The 22,758-nt window shown below is 42.5% G+C and overlaps 1 protein-coding gene across 1 annotated transcript in view; it reads left to right on the top strand.

The window, feature by feature from the left end:
- Positions 1-14,561, top strand: part of cica (capicua transcriptional repressor a) — a 29,797-nt gene extending 15,236 nt beyond the window's left edge. The window contains exons 7-20 of the mRNA XM_082186159.1: positions 280-412; positions 526-813; positions 1,344-1,441; positions 2,695-3,541; positions 4,311-4,450; positions 4,548-4,708; positions 6,572-6,759; positions 6,916-7,332; positions 7,798-7,970; positions 8,095-8,219; positions 10,348-10,499; positions 10,612-10,743; positions 10,836-10,961; positions 11,907-14,561. Of these exons, the coding sequence (XP_082042285.1) occupies positions 280-412; positions 526-813; positions 1,344-1,441; positions 2,695-3,541; positions 4,311-4,450; positions 4,548-4,708; positions 6,572-6,759; positions 6,916-7,332; positions 7,798-7,970; positions 8,095-8,219; positions 10,348-10,499; positions 10,612-10,743; positions 10,836-10,961; positions 11,907-12,178 (3,252 nt within the window). The 3' untranslated portion in view covers positions 12,179-14,561. The remainder of the gene's footprint in view (positions 1-279; positions 413-525; positions 814-1,343; positions 1,442-2,694; positions 3,542-4,310; positions 4,451-4,547; positions 4,709-6,571; positions 6,760-6,915; positions 7,333-7,797; positions 7,971-8,094; positions 8,220-10,347; positions 10,500-10,611; positions 10,744-10,835; positions 10,962-11,906) is intronic.
- The last annotated feature ends 8,197 nt before the right edge of the window (positions 14,562-22,758 follow it).

Genomic DNA, 22,758 nt, shown 5'->3' on the forward strand with positions numbered 1-22,758 from the left:
ACAATAAAAATCTTACTGACCACAAACGCTAATATAAAAAAAGTCAAACAGTAATGTGTATATATATAGTATAATCATTTATAATTTAATAATGCTATTTAGTAATTATACATTTATGAAATTAATCAATTAAAAAAAAAGTGCACATTACATTCATGTAAAAATATTAGAAATTAGATTGTGCATGATCCAACATTTTGAAAATCTTAATTTATTCAGCCTGTTACATTATTTGTAACTCTAAAGTTTCATACTCGTATTTCTCTTGTTCTCTTTTAGGTGAAGGAGGCTCATTTCCGGGCTCACCCTGATTGGAAATGGTGTAACAAGGACAGGAGGAAGTCCCTGTCTGAGGGCCGGGGAACTCCAGGGGCCAAAGAAGCTCGCGAGCGCAGCGTGTCTGAAAGCACAGGTCTGTGTGGGTGTTTGTTTATATGCGTGGGCGTTTGTTGGTCTTGTGAAACTATGAGTGCACAGTAGTGTGAAACACAACTGATGTAGAGTTAACCTTCTTTGTCTCCCCAGAGGCCCATTCCACATCTCAGGGGACAGACCACAAAGGAGCAGGGCCTAGCTGGACTTCCCCTCGATCTGACGGTCACAGAGGATCAACGGGCGGGCAGATTCAACGGCCCCGCGCCTTTTCCCAGAGCGCTGTGCACGCTCTGGAGAGGAGGGAGGAGGAGACAGATCTGGAAAGTGCGGGTCTGTTTCAGCCCCGCACCCCTGCTCACCCTCAACGGCCGAGTGAGGATGTGACCAGTGATGAAGAGCATATGGTGATCTGTGAAGAGGGGGATGATGATGTCATAGGTAAAGTACATGCATTATATCCTTGTTAATATGATACCTAGCAACAACCCAGAACAGCATGCAATTCCCTAGCAGAACTCCGTAGTATCTTTATGGCATGTTTTGCTTATGCAAGCACCACTAATAGTTTCTTCAGAAAAGGAAAAACTAATGATCTGTCCAGTGTTTTAATGTCAAATATTAATTTTCTAAACCAAATTTTTTTGGATCTGTTGAAAATCCCTGATATGTTGATGATGCTGTTACATGTGGAATGTACCCACCATCAGAAAATGATGCTTTCAGCTATTTTGTTTTGATGTTACAAGCGCTTTGCGTTCCATTCTCATTGTCTCATTATTAGTCAGTCCTGACTGATTCTTGAGTCTGTGTCTCCCACGAGCTCTGTGCTCTCTGATGCACCACCGCCATCAGAACATCATGCATTGAATTTGGAGAGGCAAAATCCCCTCACTGCTCAGCTCTCTCAGTCTCATGAGTGTGAGATATGCAAGGTCTGGTCTCACAGCTAACGTGTGATTCCTTCGCAGAAGACTCGTTTGCAGATGGCTCCATTGACCTGAAGTGTAAAGAGAGAGTGACAGACAGCGATGATGAAAACGACCATGCAGATGAGGCTGACAGCAAGGTAACACTAAATACATCACATGGGTAGCTGGCATGACAAATCCCACAGTGTTTCAGTTATAGTTTAATATGTTTAATTTTTATACATGCAGTTTTTTGGGGGGGGATTTTTTTAATTAATAAACATTCTGTACTACATGCAATCTTTATTCTTTAAAAAATACTGACACTTTCCCATTATACATTTGTACAATTTATAAGATAAAATCTTGATGTTTGAAAAAACGTCACTGTTATTCGCCTACTAACCTCATCCAGCTGTGATATGTTGTCTAGAACAAAGTTAATGTTTATATTTCATTGGTGAAAGGACTATGGATCGCTTGTTAAGGAATATGCTTTAAATTAGCTAAGCCTTATTACCATAGCAACAGAAATTACATTTGCTCTCATCTAATTATTATTTATAAAACCAGATTATTTCAGCATCTTTGTTTGTCTGGCAAGTAAGTACTATTTCTTCAGGGTTTACTCTTGAGGTTTTCCACGCCAATGGATATATCCACAAGGCAGCAGATGTCGTTCCTTCTCTTAGATGGTTCACTGACCAAATTGTTTGCCTTAAGGGATGGTTCACCCAAAAAATGAAAATTTGGTCATTATTTTCTAATCCTCTTGTCATTCCAAACCAGTGTTATTTTATTATCAATAAAATACTATTATAGTTTTTAACAGTATTTGTTTTATTTGAATATTTTCCATTTTTGTTTTACTTGTATTAGTTGTTGTAGTTATTTAAGTAAATCAAGTTAACCTAAATGAAAATGAGATATGTTGCCTTTCATTATATTTTTATGCAGCTTTTCCATACATAAATAATATGTAGTGATCATATTTTATCCAAAAAGTACAAAATAAAAGTACATTAAAAGAAGTCCATATGACATTCCACTTTGAGCCTTCCTAGAGATAAAAACGACACGGTCATGGGTTAAATTCCCAGGGAACGCACAAATTGATAAAAATTATTATTGATCTTGCTTTGCATAAAAGCGTCTGCCAAATGCATAAATGTAATGTCAATGTCAATGTAAATTCCAAGTCCTCTGAAGCCATACATTAGCTTTGTGTAGGAAGTTGAAGTTGTTTTTCTCTTAAATCCTCATATTCTCTATTCCCCACATTTGAATTGTCACATCTCGTAAAGTTACAAGACAACATCAACGTCAAATCCAGCACAAACCTAATTTTTTATCAGAATGTGAATGAAATTATCAGTGTAGTCTGATGTAGCAAATTATATTTTCCTTTCAGCGCACCTTCCAACCAGTAGTCCGTTCCTCTTTGGCATTCTCTCTGGCTGGCAAAACTGGCAACAAAGATGAAGCAGGGCGTGAAGAGAACCTGGAGAAGAAGAAAAAGAGAGGGATGGGTGGTGCAGAGCTAAATAATGGGGAGCCCAAAGAAGGGAAAGGAGGAGGTGGAGGAGGGCATGTTCCGTTCCAAATGAATTCAGCCTCCGTCAGTAGTATAAATACCACTTTGCTGCATGATGCGGGGACGTACTATTCACACGGCACTGTAAGGATGGCCCCCACCATAGTGACCAATGTTGTTCGACCCATCACTAGCACCCCTATCCCCATCGCCAGCAAGCCAGTTGATGGGACCCTACCTCCAGACGGGAAGCCCAAGCTACTGATAGGTGCCGGTGGAGCAGGAGGAGGTGGGTACTTTTCCTCCTCTTCTCCCAAACCTAATGGGCAAGGAGGCTTAGTTACTGGCCTAGTCTTGGGAGGAGCCTTCCCAAACCAACCCACTGTTCAGCTCATCACCCCACCTCATCCTACTCCATGCAACGGAGCCCCTAGTAACAGTGCAGTACCCCTTCCCCTACTTCATCACCAGTTCCTCCCCACTGCCTCTATTACACCCTCTAGTGGCGGGAAACCTGTAACACAGGTGCAGTACATCCTTCCAACTCTGCCTGCAACTGCCAATCCCAACAGTCCCTCCTCCCAGCAGACCTCCAGCGTCCTTGCCCTGCCTAGTGCCACACCCACCCATGTGACCCTGGCCAATGGTGTACATTCGGGGGCGGGACAAGGGATAAGATATGCTTCAGTCCCAGCAGTGGGAGGAGTCAGCCCAGGAGGCGGAGGTGAGATTTGAGGCAGTTAAATAATTGTGGCGCAATCTAGTGTGATTTAAGTTGAATTCAGGGTTCCCACAGTTTTGAGTTTTTCAGGCCTGGAAAATTCATGAAAATTAATCAAGTCTTAAAATGTATGCAAATTATTCACTTAATTTTGCTTCGTTTAGAAAATATATATTGGTTTGATTAGTGTACACTACCGTTTAAATGTTTAGGGTTGTAATGTTTTTAAATAGAAGCCTTTTATATGCTCACCAAGGCAGCATTTATTTGATCAGAAAATAATGATATTCTGAAATGAATATCTTTTGAAATGTAATTTATTCCTGTGATGCAAAGCTGAATTTTCAGCATCATTACTCCAGTCTTCAGTGTCACATGATCCTTCAGAAATCATTCTAATATGCTGATTTGAGAAACATTTCTTATTGTTATCAATGTTGAAAACTATATTCAACATTCAGCTATATTCACAATATTTGATGTGTGAGTGAGTTGGTTCTTTTTAATAAATCAGTTCACAAATGACTCATTCATGAAGAAGCCACTGAAATTGATTTCAAAACATGTGGGAACCCTGTTAATTATGTGATGTGTCCACATCGGAGTCAGAGTGAGCTTTAGCATGTTTTTATTCATGATTTTGAGAGAATTTCATGAGGTTTCTCAAGCTTAGAGGGATCAGGATAATGCACACAGTGTTTGGGAAATTAGGCACTTCATCAAATCTATTCTCGGTCTCTACTATATCAGTCCTTTTCATCTGTCTGCACAGTTCAAGCGCAGTCTCCAGTCTTGCAAAGCAAGATGCTTGTTCCCATGGCAACTGTCGGAACAGGATCTACACCTCCGCAGCCAATTTCCCTGGTGGGCCCACACCTTCCTGTTCAAAATGGGGCTCAACCAGGAAGTAAGGTAGATTGCCTTGAGTTACTTCCCTGCTACATGAACAATAAGTATTTACTGTACTAACAATAGATGAGTCGGACTCATGCGCTTCTTTGCTTTTCAGATCATTCAAATTGCACCAATGCCTGTGGTCCAAGCAAATGTGCATCCTGGTGGATCAGTGCATACCGGCAGCTCATTTCCTGTCTCTATGCCAACCGCGACTGTCATGGCCCCAGGGCCCACCCCTCCTCAGACGGTGCTCTTGACGCCACCACCTACAAGGTACTCTACCGCCCACTGTCTCTTTAAAACTGCTGCCAGACATCTGAGCACTGAAACATAACATAACCTAACCTTATCTACTAGTGACTGTGCCAAGTAGGACATGTTCCTGGATCAACATCCTTGTTGGTCCTGGGACAACATCCTATAAAGTTTCAGGAAGGGTAGGGTTTGAGATGGGGTTAGGGGCACCCGATACCAAAATTACTGACAAATGTGTTAGTTGACAAAGTTTTATTTTCGTCAGTGATAATGAAGATGAGCAAAAAAGACGTATACTGTGACAATATTGAAATGATTTTAATGAAAACACACTGTTAAAAAAATTACATTGCAAGATTTAACTGTTTTTTTTTTTAAGGCAAAAAATCTTCTATAGTCTTTATAATTGATTTGTATTTTTTTCTTATTAAATATATATAATTAAGGGTGTACGATATATATATATATATATATATATATATATATATATATATATATATATACACACACACAACAATATCTACAATAATGTTGTAATTGTTGTTTTAACGATGTGCAGGGTTAGGGTGACCACCATCAAACAAACCAAATGTGGGACGATTATAAGTTTGTGTGGGACAATGTGGGACATGTTACCGACACTAAAACATAACCTGAAACTGCTATATAGCCTAATGTTTCTCTAAATTAAATCATTTGTATTCTGCCTTTCAGCTGATACAAATTCTTTGTTCTTTAGTCCCTTCCAGAAAACACCATTACACAACAATGTAACATAACATGTCTTTATTTTACATGTCATTTAAATTCAACATCACTGAACCCAAGGGAAGCAGGCATCATGCAGATCACTATTTTTGAAACAGTTCTGACCAAGTCCAACTAAAATCCAACAAAATTAATAATGAACAAATAAAATACAAAACAACATAAAATTTGATCATTGACAGTCTTATATATTAAGAATATATTAAACCAAAAACTTTCATATTTTTTTTAGAAAGGATGTTAATTAAAACAACCACAGAAGGCAACAAGTTGATAAATTCTGTTAAATTTTCATTTTACTTTACCGAATTATCCATTTGTTTTCTGACAGGGAACACATGGAACGAATCACCGCTCCACATTTTGATTGAAAGCTGTCACAACCTTCTAGTGACCGTGTTTACTCCTTTCTTTTCAACCATTGGATAGGATTTAGAAAACGGCTGTTGTATTTGTACTTCTGATGAAGCGCTGTTAAATATAGGGGAAAAACTACGCCGCAAAAAGAATAAATAAAATGCTTTCTTAAAAAGGCAAAATAACGCATGCACGTTTTCTAAATATGACAATTAAAAACCAACAGAATGATGAAAGTGCGGGACATTTTCTCAATATGCGACGTGCAGGACAAGGGGTGAAAATGCTGTGCGGTACAACGCAAAGCGGGACGGGTGGTCACCCTACGTAGAGTGTGCATTCACTGTGATGTTGCCTTTTCAGTTTGTTAGACTACTGTGTGCATGCTCTTAATGCATGATTTACTCTATTAAAATGCAGTAAAAATGTATATATATAATATAATTAATATATATATATATATATACTCATGTCCCTTGCAATTTGTCGTTTACTAAAATTATGTGCCAGTTCAGTCTGTGTAAAATGAACTAACATTTTTCAATATGACATGAAGAAACAATGACTGCATTCAAAGGACTTTTGTTTTTCAAAACACATAAACTAAACTTAGAAATGGTGTAAAAGTCGTTCATCCTCTGACTTAAGGGGTAGTTAGGGTAAGGCGTTTGCTCCTTTGACAGGATTGTTAAAAAAGATCCAGGTACATGCCTCACTTGGGAAAACCTAACTTTCTGCTGTGCTTTTGTTGTTCAGGATCACATATGTCCAGTCCACTCCTGGAGTTGCGACTCCTTTGCCATTGGGTTCTACACCTGCAGTCTCTTCCTCCCAGCAGACCCCGTCACCTGTGGGTCCATCTTTTTTGCAATCTCCAGTGGCGACTCTTGGCTTTACTGCAATTGCCCCAGCTGGTCAGGCCTTGGTTCAGCCTATTGTTGCAAGTAAGAATGTTACGATCCCTGGCGTCATAAAGGGGTATGGGGAATAACATTAACTGTCGGAGTTTGACTTCGGACCGATGTATAATAGCTGACAGTTCTTTAAACCACCAACACATATTTAAGACTATGACAAACATTATCAAATTTCTACCACAGGTCAGCCACCTCTCCTGGCTCAATGCCCACCCCCAAACGGATTGTCACAACCTTCACAAGCCTCGACAGCCACCCGTCAGCTTGTGACCGCCATTTACCCCAGCGTCAGCTTAGCCGGAGGAGTTGTGTCAGTGACAGCCTTGCCACAAAACGCACCAAGTTCTACATCAGTTCCGGCATCATCCTCAACGCCTCAAGCGAAGACCTCCTCAGCCGTGGCTGCGCAACCACACACGCAGACAGATGCGCAGCTGCAGTCTCAGGTAAACATGCAAATGGAAAACGAGAGAGGAGCAGAATCTAGGAAAGAGATGGAGAAACAGAGAGACCTGGTGGTGTCAAAGGATGGACATCAGGCGCCACCTAGTGGTTTGGAGGAATCGGTGCAACCCATCTGTACATCACACAAACATAAAGGTAAAAGTAACCTCATAAACTTCAGTTGTACAGTAGTAAAACATTTTTACCAAAGTTCAAAATACTCTTTAATTTTTTTATTTTAACATATTAATTTCAGTTGATTAAAAAATACAGTGTTATGAATTTTAAGCAAAAACAATTATATTGTGAGACTATTTTATTCAAAAGTTTGGGGTCAGTTTTATAACAAATAATACTTTTAATACTTTTATACACTTTCAATTATAATTTTATTCAGCAAGGGCACATTCAGTTTATCAAAAGTGACTTTTGAAGAATTTTGTTTTTTTATACTGTCACCATAATATAAGCTTTTGGTTATACCATCCATCGCTATTTCAAAAGTATATTTGGGCCATTTCGACGTCTTAAACTGCAGTTGTTATTAAATAATGATCAAGCATTTGTCTCATACAGAGTGGGTTTGCAGACTCTCAAAGTCAAATTCAAACTGTTCAACAGGTCAGCATTGCGAAGGGAAGGAGGACGGAAAGAAAGGGAGCAAAATGGAGCGAGAGTATGCGAGAGATGTGGGAGGGGGCCTTTCTCAAACAGAGAGAGTTGAAACAGCAAGAGCAATGGAAGTGGAGACAGAGACTCAAGCTGAGACCAACAACAAAGACGAGAGTCGAGAAGTAAGATGCTTTTTTCAGCTGTACAATCCAACTTTGATACATTTAAACAGTTCTCATACAAAACTTCATTGTGCAAGATCGAATCACCATGTTCCCATTGATCAAATTTGATTTTTTCTTTCAGTCAGGACGCAGGGAATCTTCTGTTTTGGACCCCCCGCCTCCGCCTTTGCAGACTGACACTCCTTCAGCTAAAAAAGCCAAGTTCCGCCCACCTCCACTGAAAAGCACTGCTGATGCTGGTGACAAGTGAGTGGCTTTACCCTAGATTACACGTTGACTAGACTAGCAGTGTTATTGTATTATTTATATACTATTATAGTATTTATTAATATTTTAAATGGCCATTTATGTTTATTATTTTAGTTTAAGTTTGAGTAATTTTGACTTTGACTTAAAGGGATAGTTAACCCAAAAATGAAAAATTCTGTCATTACTCACTCGCCCTCATGTCGTTCCAAACTAGGGATGTCAACGATTAATCGACGATCGATTAATTGTCGATAATACATTTAATCGATACAACTTATCGATCATCGATTAAGTAGGTCTTCATGCGCGTGCGCGCTGCTCAACCGCGAAACATGTAAAGCGAGCGCGCCGGAGTTATGTTTGGGACCATTTTACACCTTCATCATGGCTATAAGTTTGCATGTGCATTCGCAGCCTTTTGTTTTGTGCAAATGTAAGTTGTAATACTGTTTATTTTCTGTAGGCCTATCTATATCTGATTGATCTCATATTGGATGCATTTGGTTAAGAATTAACTCTGTAGTAAAGCGTCAGCTTCAGCGTGCACAGCTCAAACGGCAGTGCACGACTAATAATGACTATTGGGACTGTAATATTACATAACATTATAAAGAGAACAATATTGTAATAAAACATTGTGAATTATTTGGGTTTAGTTGCCGTGTCGCGTTGCTCCAGGAAGACCGCGTCCACAACATGAGTAGTTCTGAATGAATGGCACGTAACTTAGTTCAAGTTCACTTGTGCATGAATTTGCGTCATTTTGTGCAGATATAATTTGTAATATGTTTATTTTGAATATATCTGATTAATCTCATATAGGATGCGTTTCTTTTAGATAAATAACGTGCTAGCAAAGTGCTCCAGTTTAACGGTAGCAGATTCATTCAGCGCGTGCAGTTGTTCCAGGAAGAGCGCGTCCACAACAGTCACACATTCTAACCGCATATGAGGCGGCGTTGGTGACACGTTGTATTTAGTAGTTATATTTGATTATTAAATAATTAATTTAATTATCAATCACATCGAAACATTTTACAATCCTACTAGCCCTCTATTTATATTTAAAACCATTCTAATTGATTTGGTGAGGAACATAGCGTTTTGAGCAGCATTTGCAGACCCTGTCATGCTGTCATAGCCACTGCATATCGCAGTATTAAGGCTAACGATTAATCGATTAATTGATCGTTAATTTAAACGACGATCGATCATGGGAATTTGTGAAAATTGACATCCCTATTCCAAACCCATAAGACTTTCGTTCATCTTCGGAACACAAATGAAGATCTTTTTGCTGAAATCTGAGAGATTTCTGTCCCTCCATTGACAGCTACACAACTGACACTGACGCTTCAAAAAGTTTGTAAAGTCAATTTTCTGAAATCGCTTTATATGAAGAACAGATTGAATTCCACATAAATATTCATCAACGCGCACATCAGATATGGTAAACGGAAGCAAAAGCATGTTCGCTTGACGTGCGAGAACCAACCATACAACAGTTGTATTTTTTGTTTATTTTTAGGTTTTAATCTATTATGCATGTTTACATTTTATTTGAGCTTTTTCTCTTTCAATTAGTTTTAATTTATTTAACAATTACAACACTGGTCGAAGCCATTGACATGAACATTATAATTGTATCACTGGGTGGCCAAAAACATAATATGCAGTAAATTCTTGGCCAGTGAATTGCAAACATGTGGTTCAGGATACATCCTTAATGTACATCCTTGCGATACTGTACTATTAACTCACCTTAGTACTACTCAAGACCTTCAAAATATATGTGCCATTGCCATGTTGACAGTTTGCTAACTTCACTTCAAGATTCTCTTCAAACGTTTCCTCAGCCATGACAATTTTTGACCTGGAAGGGAAAACTGACTGTTGTAGATCGTTTAAGCCTATGCATTGTGACACATTTGTTTGCGCTTATGTATCAAAAAACCTTTATTCTTTTCATTTACACCAAAATGGTAGTCGTTGGTAGTCATGTCCCTGCATTTCTGCTTTCCTCATTGATGAACTACTGTAAATGTGATGTACATTATATCTCTGCTGATATGTCAGATTCATCATTATATTTAATTTTCTAAAAACTACATTGGCTCTTTCTCAGGACGCTTTTTGGCTCCACTTTTGAAGAGCGTCTTAAAGAGCTGCCGGAGTTCAAGCCTGAAGAGGTGCTGCCCTCTCCCAATCTACAGAGTCTTGCAACTTCCCCTAGAGCCATACTGGGCAGCTACCGCAAGAAGAGGAGGAACTCCACAGGTGAGAGCAAATAATAAATATAATGAGAATTTTAATTGTACTGTTTTCCTCACTTTTGCCTTTTTGTGTGATTTTGATCTTCTCTTTCTTTCTCTTTTCTTCCCTTCCCTAGATCTAGACTCCGCCGACGACCCCGGTTCACCAAGGAGGAAGAGTCGTCGCCTGTCCAGCTGCAGCTCAGAGCCCAACACACCCAAGAGTGCTGCCAAGTGTGAAGGGGACATCTTCACCTTCGATAGGGCTGGTGGGCTTATTTTTATGTAGAAACTCACTCTCATTAACCCATACATAATGATATTTATTTATATATGTTTTCTTGTCTTCGGTGTTTATCAGTTGGAGAGACGGAGCATATTTTGGAGGAGTTGGACCGCGTGCCGCCCTCCTCTCTGCGTCGGATGCTGGACCAGCGGCGTGCACTCGTCATGCAACTCTTCCAGGAGCACGGCTTCTTCCCCTCAGGTAACATCAAGTTAACATCTCCCAGTATAATAAACATGAATGAACATCAGAAGGTATGTTGAGAGATACAGTACAGCTTACCAAAATCCGTATCATGTCTCATGTCTCATGTAATCTCTCAATCAGTGTTTCAACCGCGGAAAGACGTCAATAAAAGAGCTTGTAAATAATTGTCACGTAATGTTATATTTAACTCAGAAAAGCCATTCAGTGTCCATAAACGCATTAGTCAGCTAGAAATAATGTACTTTAGAGTGGAGTATTTTGCTAAATGCATGCACTATATTGCATATTCATCATAAATTTAGGCCTATTATACAATATCATTATTAAACCTTCTTTATATGTAATTTAAATGTAAGTAGCATAAAAATCTGTTAATTTTAATATAGTAATGTACCAACTGGGGTTCCCTGTATAGTTTACACCATTAGTTGAGTGATATTTTTTCCTTGAGGAAATTTGCTATGTACTGTACCTGATAGGCCACAATGAATCAGGATCGAATCGCAAACTTGTAAATCGTAATTGAAAAGAGGAATTTGTGTCAATGCCCAGCCCTGGTTTTTACTATATTTTTTTTATCAAATAAATGTTGCCTTTGTGAGCATAAGAGACTTCTTTCAAAAGCATAAAAAAAATCACAAACTTTTGAACAGTAGTGTACTTTGTAGAAAAATAACCACTCAATAAAAATGATTGTGTCCATTTATAATTGTAATGTTATGAACAAATGATTTACATTTCAGTTTTGACTATTACTTATATATAAAAAAAAAAATATATATACTATTTCTCAGATATCTGATTTGTTGTATCAAATGCAGCAGTAAATGCTATTCTTTTTTAAATTTTTTTATGCTAACAGTACAACAACTGAAATAATTCCTCAGCCATCACTGGGAAGGTGGAACTTAGCATGCATATTTCATTTTTCTGTTACAGCGCAAGCCACAGCTGCCTTCCAAGCTCGCTACTCTGACACGTTTCCCAACAAGCTGTGCCTGCAGCTGAAGATTCGCGAGGTAAGGCAGAAGATCATGCAGACCGCCGGCAGTTCTGAAATTGTGGGAGGCGTGGCTCTCGCCGGCTCTGACTTCGCCTCTACATCTGGACCATCCAATCCAGCGCCCAGGGAGAATTCCGAGCCAGAGGAGAGGAGCAGGGCCACGGAAGAGCCAAAGAAAGACGCGGGCGATCCGCAGGAATCGAGATGAAGAACGACTGAGAACGGAAGGATGAAAGATGAATGTAGGGATGGATTGTAGAAATGTGTAAAACCATTTCCGCTGACAGTACAGCACTTATGTGGATTTTGCTTCATTTCTAATCGAACTTATTTCGTTGCCATTGCGTTCACTTCGTTGATGTTCTGTTGTTCTGCACAGTTACACACGCAAACACGCACATGTTCACACACGTTATGCAATTACATAACAATATCACTTTCACACATTAATGACTTGCACAAGGAACTATTACAAATAGCGCATGTGGTCGCACTCATTTGCATATGCCACTGGTGTCGGGGGCAGTCATTGGTCCACCTCTGCATTAGGGCGGGCATCACTTTCTGTCAGAATTTTAGAGCCCTTCAATGCTGCACCACAGGCAGCACCAAACCAGCCTGTCTGCACATGCTCAGTAAAGACCCCGCATGGGGCTAGCACAGATTTTTATCGAATGGACTGAATGTTTTAGAAGAGAAATTAGACTGAGGTACCGATAACTTTCAATTCAAAACGGGGATGGGGTGGGGGGTGGTTGGCGGGGGACAAATGCGCTTGCACTTTCGTTTTTAGAGACCGAGATACCGAGGAAAGCAATAGCCGGGGAGGAAAAAGGTCTTCATGCAAATGTTACACCCCGTGGCGGGGTACATGCATCGGCTGTTACTGTTCTTCAGCACGGGCTGTAAATTCACAACAGGTTTTTTTTTTTTTGTCCCAGAAGCAACAAACTCAAGACTCGTAATCACGTAGACCAGCGGAGCAGAAAACAGAGGCTACAGCGACCACCACAATCGCATAACAACAACAACAACAACACAGCACACTCACAGCGAGAGAGGAAAACATTGTCCTAACCTCGGAAGAATCATACAAAAGAAGACGAAAGTGAATAGAGAGACACTACCCCTCTTTGAATCAACGTGTAGATATGCTTTGTCGTTTTGTTGTTGTGTCGTAACGGTGGAACTGACTGATATCTTTTTTTGTATTAGCTTGCGCCTCTCTTCTTCTTACTATAGTAATATTTTCAGCATGGACTAATCCAGCTATCTAAGTGTTGGAGCAATTACGTTGAAAACAAAAAAAAAGACTGTGTTTTAGCCTCTTAGCTGAAGCTCCTCTTCTCTGGCCGCCGACTTAGGCTTTTCCCCGTACACTGTATATATATATACATATATATATAACCGTGATGGCTGGGGAGGGGGGCAGAGGGTGGGCACGAGGCTCTCTCTGTGTACTTTTCCTCGTTTCTTTCTTTCTTTTTTATATATTTCAATCAGGTGTTTGCACAATATATGGTCCTAGACCATGATTTAAATCAGGAAAGTATTTGTTTTTAGATATTTAAAAACTAACAGACGACTTTGTTCCATTGCGTTCGATTCTCCCTTTCCGCATACCCCGTAAGGAAAGCCCTTATTTTTTCATCTCCTTAAGACTTTTAACTGAAGTGTTGATGGAAAGCGCCACTTTAAGCACTGGTCTGGAGTCAGAGCAAGCTTTGTAGCCTGCGAGGACTTCGATTCAGGATTACGCAAGGGAAAGCTGACCCGAGACCAGCGCTGGGGCGGCATTTCTCAGGATCTCCTCTTTCTTACTCTGCCTCTTCTTTCATTGGTGCAATAGGACGTGGGTGGGAATTTTTTTGAAGTAGACGAGTGACCTGTTAGTGCCATAGATTTTCACTGTACAAGCTGTAATAAAATGATATATATGTTGAAAAGAGAGTGGGAAAAAAAATTCTGAATTTAGAAGCGAGTATCGAGAGAGAAATCCAAACTGAACAAACTAAAATCTGAAAAAAAAAAGAAAAAAAATGTAACCTAGCACTTTCTTGCGTCTGGTTTTGCTGAAAGAGAAGGAGTGATGAGCATAAAAATGCTACTCAGTCTTCACTTGAATGTGTGACAATATAAATGTATAAATATACCTATATATTTCTATATGTCCCATGATATACAGATGTCTGTGTGTGTGCGAGCGTATGTGCGTACATTACATGCACCTTAACAAATCCAACTTACTCCCAAGCAAATGCTATTCATATTTTCCCTGCCAGAAAAGCAGTGGCACTACATCAAAAGACTGTTAGCATATGCTGGCTACTGACCAACTCAATTCTTAACTTGACTTATCTGCCCTTTCTTTCCCTCCCCCAGCAACAGACAAATGCTTGCACACACACACACACATACCTGCACATGTATGCGTGTACACCTTATGATTGTGTATCCAATAAACTGTCGTTACTTTGGAGAAGGAGTTTTAGAATGAGAAAGGTGAGTGTAAACTCATCAACAGGCATGTTGACCATGTGCAATATTTCTAAACAAGAGATTATTGAAAAAATTAAAGACCTAACACAATGCTTGGTTTTTGTGCAGTTCTTTTGTGGTTGATTTTTTTTTATAAGGAAAGTGGTGTATGATATAGATATGGTTTTGAAATTTGAGATGCTCATGTTGTCTGGTCCTGTTTGTAAATTAGAACAGTTCTAAATATTCACCTAAAACAGTAACTAAATATCCATAATATTTAGTTACTATACAGAGACAATTGTATTTAAAATGATTAACACACACATACACATATATACACTCACCTAAAGGATTATTTGGAACACCTGTTCAATTTATCATTAATGCAATTATCTAATCAACCAATCACATGGCAGTTGCTTCAATGCATTTAGGGGTGTGGTCCTGGTCAAGACAATCTTCTGAACGCCAAACTGAATGTCAGAATGGGAAAGAAAGGTGATTTAAGCAATTTTGAGCGTAGCATGGTTTGAGGCGGATGGGCTACAACAGCAGAAGACCCCACCGGGTACCACTCATCTCCACTACAAATAGGAAAAAGAGGCTACAATTTGCACGAGCTCACCAAAATTGGACAGTTGAAGACTGGAAAAATGTTGCCTGGTCTGATGAGTCTCGATTTCTGTTGAGACATTCAGATGGTAGAGTCAGAATTTGGCGTAAACAGAATGAGAACATGGATCCATCATGCCTTGTTACCACTCTGCAGGCTGGTGGTGGTGGTGTAATGGTGTGTTTTCTTGGCACACTTTAGGCCCCTTAGTGCCAATTGGGCATCATTTAAATGCCACGGCCTACCTGAGCATTGTTTCTGACCATGTCCATCCCTTTATGACCACCATGTACCCATCCTCTGATGGCTACTTCCAGCAGGATAATGCACCATGTCACAAAGCTCGAATCATTTCAAATTGGTTTCTTGAACATGACAATGAGTTCACTGTACTAAAATGCCCCCCACAGCCACCAGATCTCAACCCAATAGAGCATCTTTGGGATGTGGTGGAACGGGAGCTTCGTGCCCTGGATGTGCATCCCACAAATCTCCATCAACTGCAAGATGCTATCCAATCAATATGGGCCAACATTTCTAAAGAATGCTTTCAGCACCTTGTTGAATCAATGCCACGTAGAATTAAGGCAGTTCTGAAGGTGAAAGGGGGTCAAACACAGTATTAGTATGGTGTTCCTAATAATCCTTTAGGTGAGTGTATATAACTGCAACTACGTGCTTGGTCCTCTCCTCTTCATACTATACCTGCTTCCCCTTGGCAATGTCATTCGCCACCATGGTCTCAACTTTCACTGCTATGCCGATGATGTTCAACTCTACATCTCCACCAAATCCATCACCTCTGCCACCCACTCCACTATCTCCAACTGCCTCACTGACATTAAATCCTGGATGCACACCAATTTCCTTCAACTCAACTGTGAAAAAACAGACATGATCATCATCGGTCCCAAACCCATCACTAAAACCATTCACAGTTTCTCCCTCACTGTTGACACCTTCACCCTGTCTCCATCCCTTCACAGTCGCAACCTCTGAGTCATCTTTGACAATAACCTCTCCTTTGAGCACCACATAAAACAAATCACCAGAACTGCCTTTTTTCACCTCAAAAACATCGCCCGACTCCGTCCATCACTCTCTTTCTCTGCTGCAGAAACCCTCATCCACGCCTTCATCACCTCCAGAATCGACAACTGGTATAGCATCCTGTACGGCACAACATCCAAAACCTTAAATAAACTCCAATACAACCAGAACTCTGCTACTCGTCCGCTCACCCACACCCGCACCCGTGACCACATCACCCCTGTCCTCAGGAACCTCCACTGGCTCCCAGTCCCACAACGAATTCAATTAAAAATCCTTCTCCTCACACACAAAGCCCTCCATAACCAGGCCCCTTCCTACCTCAATGACCTGCTCCACCGCCACAACCCATCTCGTAGCCTCCGCTCATCTGATGCCAACCTCCTGACTCTACCTCCCAGGACCAAGCACCAAACCTGGGGTGACAGAGCATTCTCGGTTACTGCCCCCTCCCTCTGGAACTCTCTCCCCAAACAAATCTGTGACTGCACTGACCTTCCAACATTCAAATCACTGACAAAAACTCACCTTTTTAAAATTGCTTTTAAAGTCGGCATGAAATCAAATTTGACAAATCTTCTTTTTATATGTAATATTGTAGTGTTTATTATAAATGATTTATCTGTGCACTTCATTATTTTTAAAAAATTCATTTACCCTTATAATCTTTAATCAAATACATTACCCTTCCCTCCCCCCTCGAAACGACCTCTCTTCTCTTTCGGTCACGTGCCATGGCGAAAGGGTGCGGCCAGAGCCGATGAGGGTGCGGCTATCGGTGTCTGTCTCGTTTTGAGTCAAGTCAAGTTATCAGTCAAGTTCACCCTCGAGAGCATCTCGAAGTGTCCGAATGGTAGGCTATCTATCTTATCTAAATCTAGTTATTTACTTATCGGACACGTCGAGATGCTCTCGATGGTGAACTTGACTGATAACTTGACTTGACTCATCTTGGTTCGCAGGAGGCTCATATAAATATGGGCTGATTCCTGCCTGCAAATTTAGCTGCTCGTCCTCGTTCTCGTCGCCGGGCTCCTCAAGAAAAAATCCTTCATGGGAGGGTAACGGTGGGGAGTCCGGTGGAGAAAAATCCTACACAACTGAATGTAAACTGGCATTCAAATCTGCCTCCATTTTGTTTGCAACGCCCAACCTCCAACGATCCAATCAATTCCCGAAGGACGAAATCAAGCCCCGCCCTACATTTTTTTTTCTAATTTCAGAAGCCGTTTCACTCGGATATACGTCACAACAAGGAAAAAATGACAATCTCAACTTCCGTTTCATGCCGACTTTAATGTTTAGCTTAGTCCAGTGTGTTTTTCAGTGCTTTTTAAAAAAAAAAATATTTGAGGTTGTTCCTGCTGTAAAGTGTCTTTGAGTACTCAGAAAAGCGCTTTCAAATAAAAAATGTATTATTATACAGGCGCGGATTAATACATAGGCTTGTAGGCTGCAGCCTAGGGGCCCCACGTGTGCAGGGGCCTCAGATTGGCCAGACAATTTTTTTACATTTTTAATTTACTTAAGCGGGAACAAAAAAAGACCCTAATTGGCCCATAAGAAAATTTTCTTTTTTAAACAAGCAGGCGATTTGGTCGATGTGAATTGGCTATCCAATCAGCTGCTGCTGGTCAAATCAAGTCAATCATTTTCATTTATGTCACTGCTATTGCTGGACCAGTTTAACTCCACATACTATTGTGTTGATGGAGTTTATTGTCAAAACGTTCGCTTTCTTCCGAGTCGACTATTAAACGAACAGCTCCACCAAAAACGTCACCGCGGAAAATGGCTTTGAAACGCAGACGCCAAAATCAAGGAAAGAGATAAATAACTATGGCTAACATTACAAGAAACATGGAAATTGCGACCATTTTGGTCGCATATGCTCCTGAAATTTAATCTGTGCGACCTAAAAAATATATTTGGGAGCATTTGTGCGTGTGCAAATAATGGTTGTGTTACGACCTGTTTTCATTTCTCTACAAAACGTTCGCAAATTACTGCACAGTGTGTACATATGTGCGCCCGCTGATACACGATGGCGGCGGACCATCATTTCTATCCAACGTTACATAACCAATCAAACTTCATCCTTACGTTCTTAACTTTAAAGCAGATTTAAAAAAACAACAACAACAAAAAAAACTTTAAAGCAGATTTTAGATTGGTTAATATTAGCTGTCAATCACTTTCACTGCGCTCCGTTGTCACGTGACAGGGAGCTGACTACCGCGCGAAATTTAAAAGGCTGATTTGACGTTTACTTGACTGACTGGACAGCGGTTTCAGTGGTTGCCTAGCAAAATAAAAAACGCGTTATGTGTGATCGAACCTGAAAAACGCGTTTGGTGTGATCGGCTCCATAAGACAGAAGATGAAACGAACGCTGAAAGATTTCTTTTGTAAGCTGTCACCTAAAAAGGTGGAACACGCCAATGCTGATGGTCATGGTGAGGATGTATATATATATATATATATATATATATATATATATATATATATATATATATATATTTTTTTTTTATTAATATTAATACATAGCTTATTTAGTTTTAGCTTATTTAGTTTGAGAGAGACAACAGCAAGTGGTGAGAGTTGAAATGTGAAGGTATTTTGTTGCTTTGCTGTTTACATTTGTTTTGGGGCTGTGGTGGCAGAGGATAATATCTGATATTCTTTCCACTTACACCTCTGTTTATGTTAGTTTTGGTTGAACTGCCAGTGTTTCTTGATCATAATTAAATGGTTGATTCTAAGCACTGGGCCTTATGCTTGTTTGTATTTGTGTTTTGTTTGTAATGTTCAATTTTTCATTTTACCTATGTGGTGTGGTGGTAATTGTCTTACTGTTGTGGTCCACCACTTGAAGGAATGTAAAGAAACGTAATCGGTTACTAACGTAACCTCGGTTCTCTCTAGAAGAGGGAACGAGTATTGCGTAAGTTAGCTTACGCTACGGGAAAGTCATCTTTTCTCGAGATCTGAAGCCAAAAAATTATCCTTATTTTTTATAATTTTGTCAACGCAGTGCAGCAGCACGCAGACCTAGGGCAGGCTTACTAGCGTGCCCATTGGCTGCCCTGCGGCAACTGCAGCAGCCTATTGCTGAGCCTTAGACGTGACGTCACGTCCAATGAGCGCGCTTGGCGCGCCTCATGCGTCACAGCCTGCGAAAGAGGGGGTGTGGCTTAACGTATACAAGCGAGGCTCAGAGGCTGCTTCACTGGTTTCTGTCGATGAAGCGAATGAGCTCGTGGCGCGAGCACGGCGGGTTACGCAATACTCGTTCCCTCTTCTAGAGAGAACCGAGGTTACGTTAGTAACCGATTACGTTCTCTTACGAGAGGTTCTCATGTATTGCGTAAGTTAGCTTACGCTACGGGAACTCCCTTGTCAACGCTGTGCGCGCCCAGCATCCACTAAATGAGTCCCAGGGGAAGTCCGGGGAACACGATGAGTGGGAACCGGGCGGCCAATAGAATGGCTAGCGCAGTACATAAGCACACACTAGGGCGCTCAGAGCGGCACGGCCGGTCTGAGCTGATAAACCCTTGTATAATGCAGCTCAACCAGGAGAGCTAAATCAACCGCAGTAGCCCGCGCTCAGACAGTGGGCCAGCCTACGCGTGACTTAGACTGATAAAACTTTCGCCTGCAAGGCAGGAACTTCCAGGTTGTAAAACCTAACAAATGTCGAGGGGGAGGCCCAGCCCGCCGCCGTACAAATGTCATGAATGGAAATTCCGCTGGACCAAGCCCACGAAGAGGCCATGCCTCTGGTGGAGTGAGCCCTGATGCCCAGAGGGCACTGCAGGTTTTTAGACGCATAAGCAGCTGCGATAGCGTCCACTATCCATCTGGACAGGCTGTGTTTCGAGGCGGTCGAGACCTTTGGTGCGCCCACCAAATGAAACGAAAAGCTGCTCCGAGCGCCTGATAGCGGCGGAGCGTGTGACGTAATTTCTCAGCGCTCTGACCGGGCAGAGGAGATTACCATCGACCTCGCTGCCGGAAGGCGGCAGGGCTGAGAGAGAAATGACCTGTGCTCTGAAGGGAGTGCCCAATATTTTGGGGACGTAACCATGCCTCGGTTTAAGAATGACTTTCGAGTCATTAGGTCCGAACTCGAGGCACACGGCGTTAACGGATAACGCGTGAAGGTCTCCCACACGTTTGACTGAAGACAGAGCTATCAGATTTTGAGCGTGAGGTATTTTATATCCACAGTTTCTATGGGTTCAAAGGGATGCGCTTTCAGGGCCTCTAGGACCAGCGAAAGATCCCACATAGGAACTGAGGGGGGTCGCGGGGGGTTCATCCTCCTGGCTCCCCTAAGGAAGCGGGTGACGAACTCGTTCCTTCCTAATGCGCGGCCCAGCGCCGAACCGGCAAAAGCTGAGATGGCCGCAACATAGACTTTGAGCGTGGAAGGGGACCTGCCCGTGTCCAGCAGCTCTTGAAGGAAAACCAATACCTGCGATACCCCACATGCTTGTGGATCCAGCCCCTTGGCAGTGCACCACTTTTAAACACAGACCATTTAGACGTGTAGAGCCGCCTCGTAGAGGGGGCTCTAGACTGGGTGATCGTGTTCACAACCCCTTCTGGCAGGTCAACGGGTATCCGTTGAGTCTCCATGCATGCAGAGACCAGCGCTCTGGATGGGGATGCCAGATCGAGCCGCGGGCTTGAGAGAGGTCTCTTCTTCCCGGATTCGGCCAGGGGACTGTGTCTGGCAGCTGTATTAGCTCCGGGAACCAAGTCTGGTTCTCCCAGTACGGGGCTATGAGGAGCACCGTGTGGCGCGCTTCCCTTGTTCTCCTGATGACTTGTGGCAACAGAGAGACCGGCGGGAAGGCATATAGTGGGCCGCTGGGCCAGGTCTGGGCCAGCGCGTCCTCGTTCTTCGTAAAGAACTTTGGGCAGTGAGCGTTGTCTTTTGACGCAAAGAGGTCGACTTTCGCTTTGCCGAAACGGCGCCACAGTGACTGGACTGTTTGGGGATGCAAGGACCACTCCCCAGGGGAAACATTGTCCCTGGACAGTCTGTCGGGACCCTCGTTCAGGTGCCCAGGCACATGCGCGGCTCTCAGCGAGCGCAGTGAGTGCTGAGCCCACACGAGGAGGCGTTCCGCCAGGGTGCAGAGCATTTTGGATCTGACGCCACCCTGGCAGTTCACGTAGGCCACTACTGATGTATTGTCCGTGCTGACTAGAACATGGTGACCTTGGAGGACTGGGAGGAAGTGCCTGAGCGCTTTCTCGACCGCGAGCATCTATGGCCGCTGGTCAGACCAGGAGAATCTCCTTCACATAAACTGTCTAAGTTTATGTGAAGGAGATTCTCCTGGTCTGACCAGCGGCCATAGACCGGTCTGCCTTCGAAGAGCGCTCCCCAACCTTGGTTGGAAGCGTCTGTCGAGACAACCTTCCGGTGCGAGATCGCTCCCATCGTCACTCCCGTGCGATACCATTCGGCTGCCAGCCAGGGCTGTAGGGCTGAAATGCAGCCTTGATTCACCCTGACTCGCGAGTTGCCGGCCGCCCAGGCTCGGTGAGGCACGCGCGCTTTCAGCCAGCGTTGAAGCGGGCGCATGCGCAGTAAGCCCAGCTGAAGCACTGCTGCAGCTGAGGCCATATGCCCCAGGATTCGCTGGAATGTCCTCAGCGGAGCCTGGCTGCCCACCTGGAAGGATGCGCGAGATGACGGATGCGGCGCACGCGCTGCTCCGATAATCTGGCCGTCATAGCCACCGAGTCCAGTTCTATCCCAAGAAGGAGATTGACTGGCGGGGTGATAATGAGCTCTTGGTCCAGTTAACCGAGAGACCCAGGTTTTCCAAGTGGCTGAGAAGCACTGTTCTGTGAGACACAAGCTCTGTCTCTGACTGCGCCAGAATAAGCCAGTCGTCCAGATAGTTCAGTATACGCATTCCCCGTCTTCTGAGGGGAGCGAGAGCCGTGTCCATGCACTTCGTAAATGTACTGGGTGCCAAAGACAGGCCGAACGGCAGGACTGTGTATTGATATACCCGACCGTCGAAGGCGAATCTCAAGAATGGCCTGTGACGGGGTGTTATCTGGATCTGAAAGTACGCGTCCTTCAGATCGAGAGAGATAAACCAGTCTCCTGGGCGAATTTGCGCGAGGATTTGTCTGGTTGTGATCATTTTGAACGGCCGTCTCATGAGAGCTTTGTTCAAATGTCTCAGATCTAAAATAGGTCTTAGCGCTCCGTCCTTCTTGGGTACGAGGAAGCAACGGCTGTAAAAGCCCGACTCGCTCAGAGAAGGATGGACCTGTTCTATAGCCCCTTTGTGCAGCAGCTTTTCTATTTTCTGCATGAAGCAGATGCGCAGCTTCTGAATTCACTCTTGTCTCCGTCCGTGCTAAAAAGCGCGGGGACGACGAGCGAATTGAAGCGAATAGCCGTGTTCTATAGGGTTCAGCACCCATTCTGACATGCCCTGGATAGCTTCCCATGCTTCCGCACGCATAGCTAGGGGTCGAATGGTCTCTGGGTTCAGATCGCCACACTGCGCGAGATGGGGAACCTGTATCAGAGAACACGGGGGCTGGTAGACAGTAGTGACTGGCTGTACAGCGTATGACGGCTCGATCTTTATGGATGGGGCACA

This window comes from Leuciscus leuciscus, assembly GCF_965113295.1.
Source record: "Leuciscus leuciscus genome assembly, chromosome: 12".
Taxonomy (NCBI): Eukaryota; Metazoa; Chordata; class Actinopteri; order Cypriniformes; family Leuciscidae; genus Leuciscus; species Leuciscus leuciscus.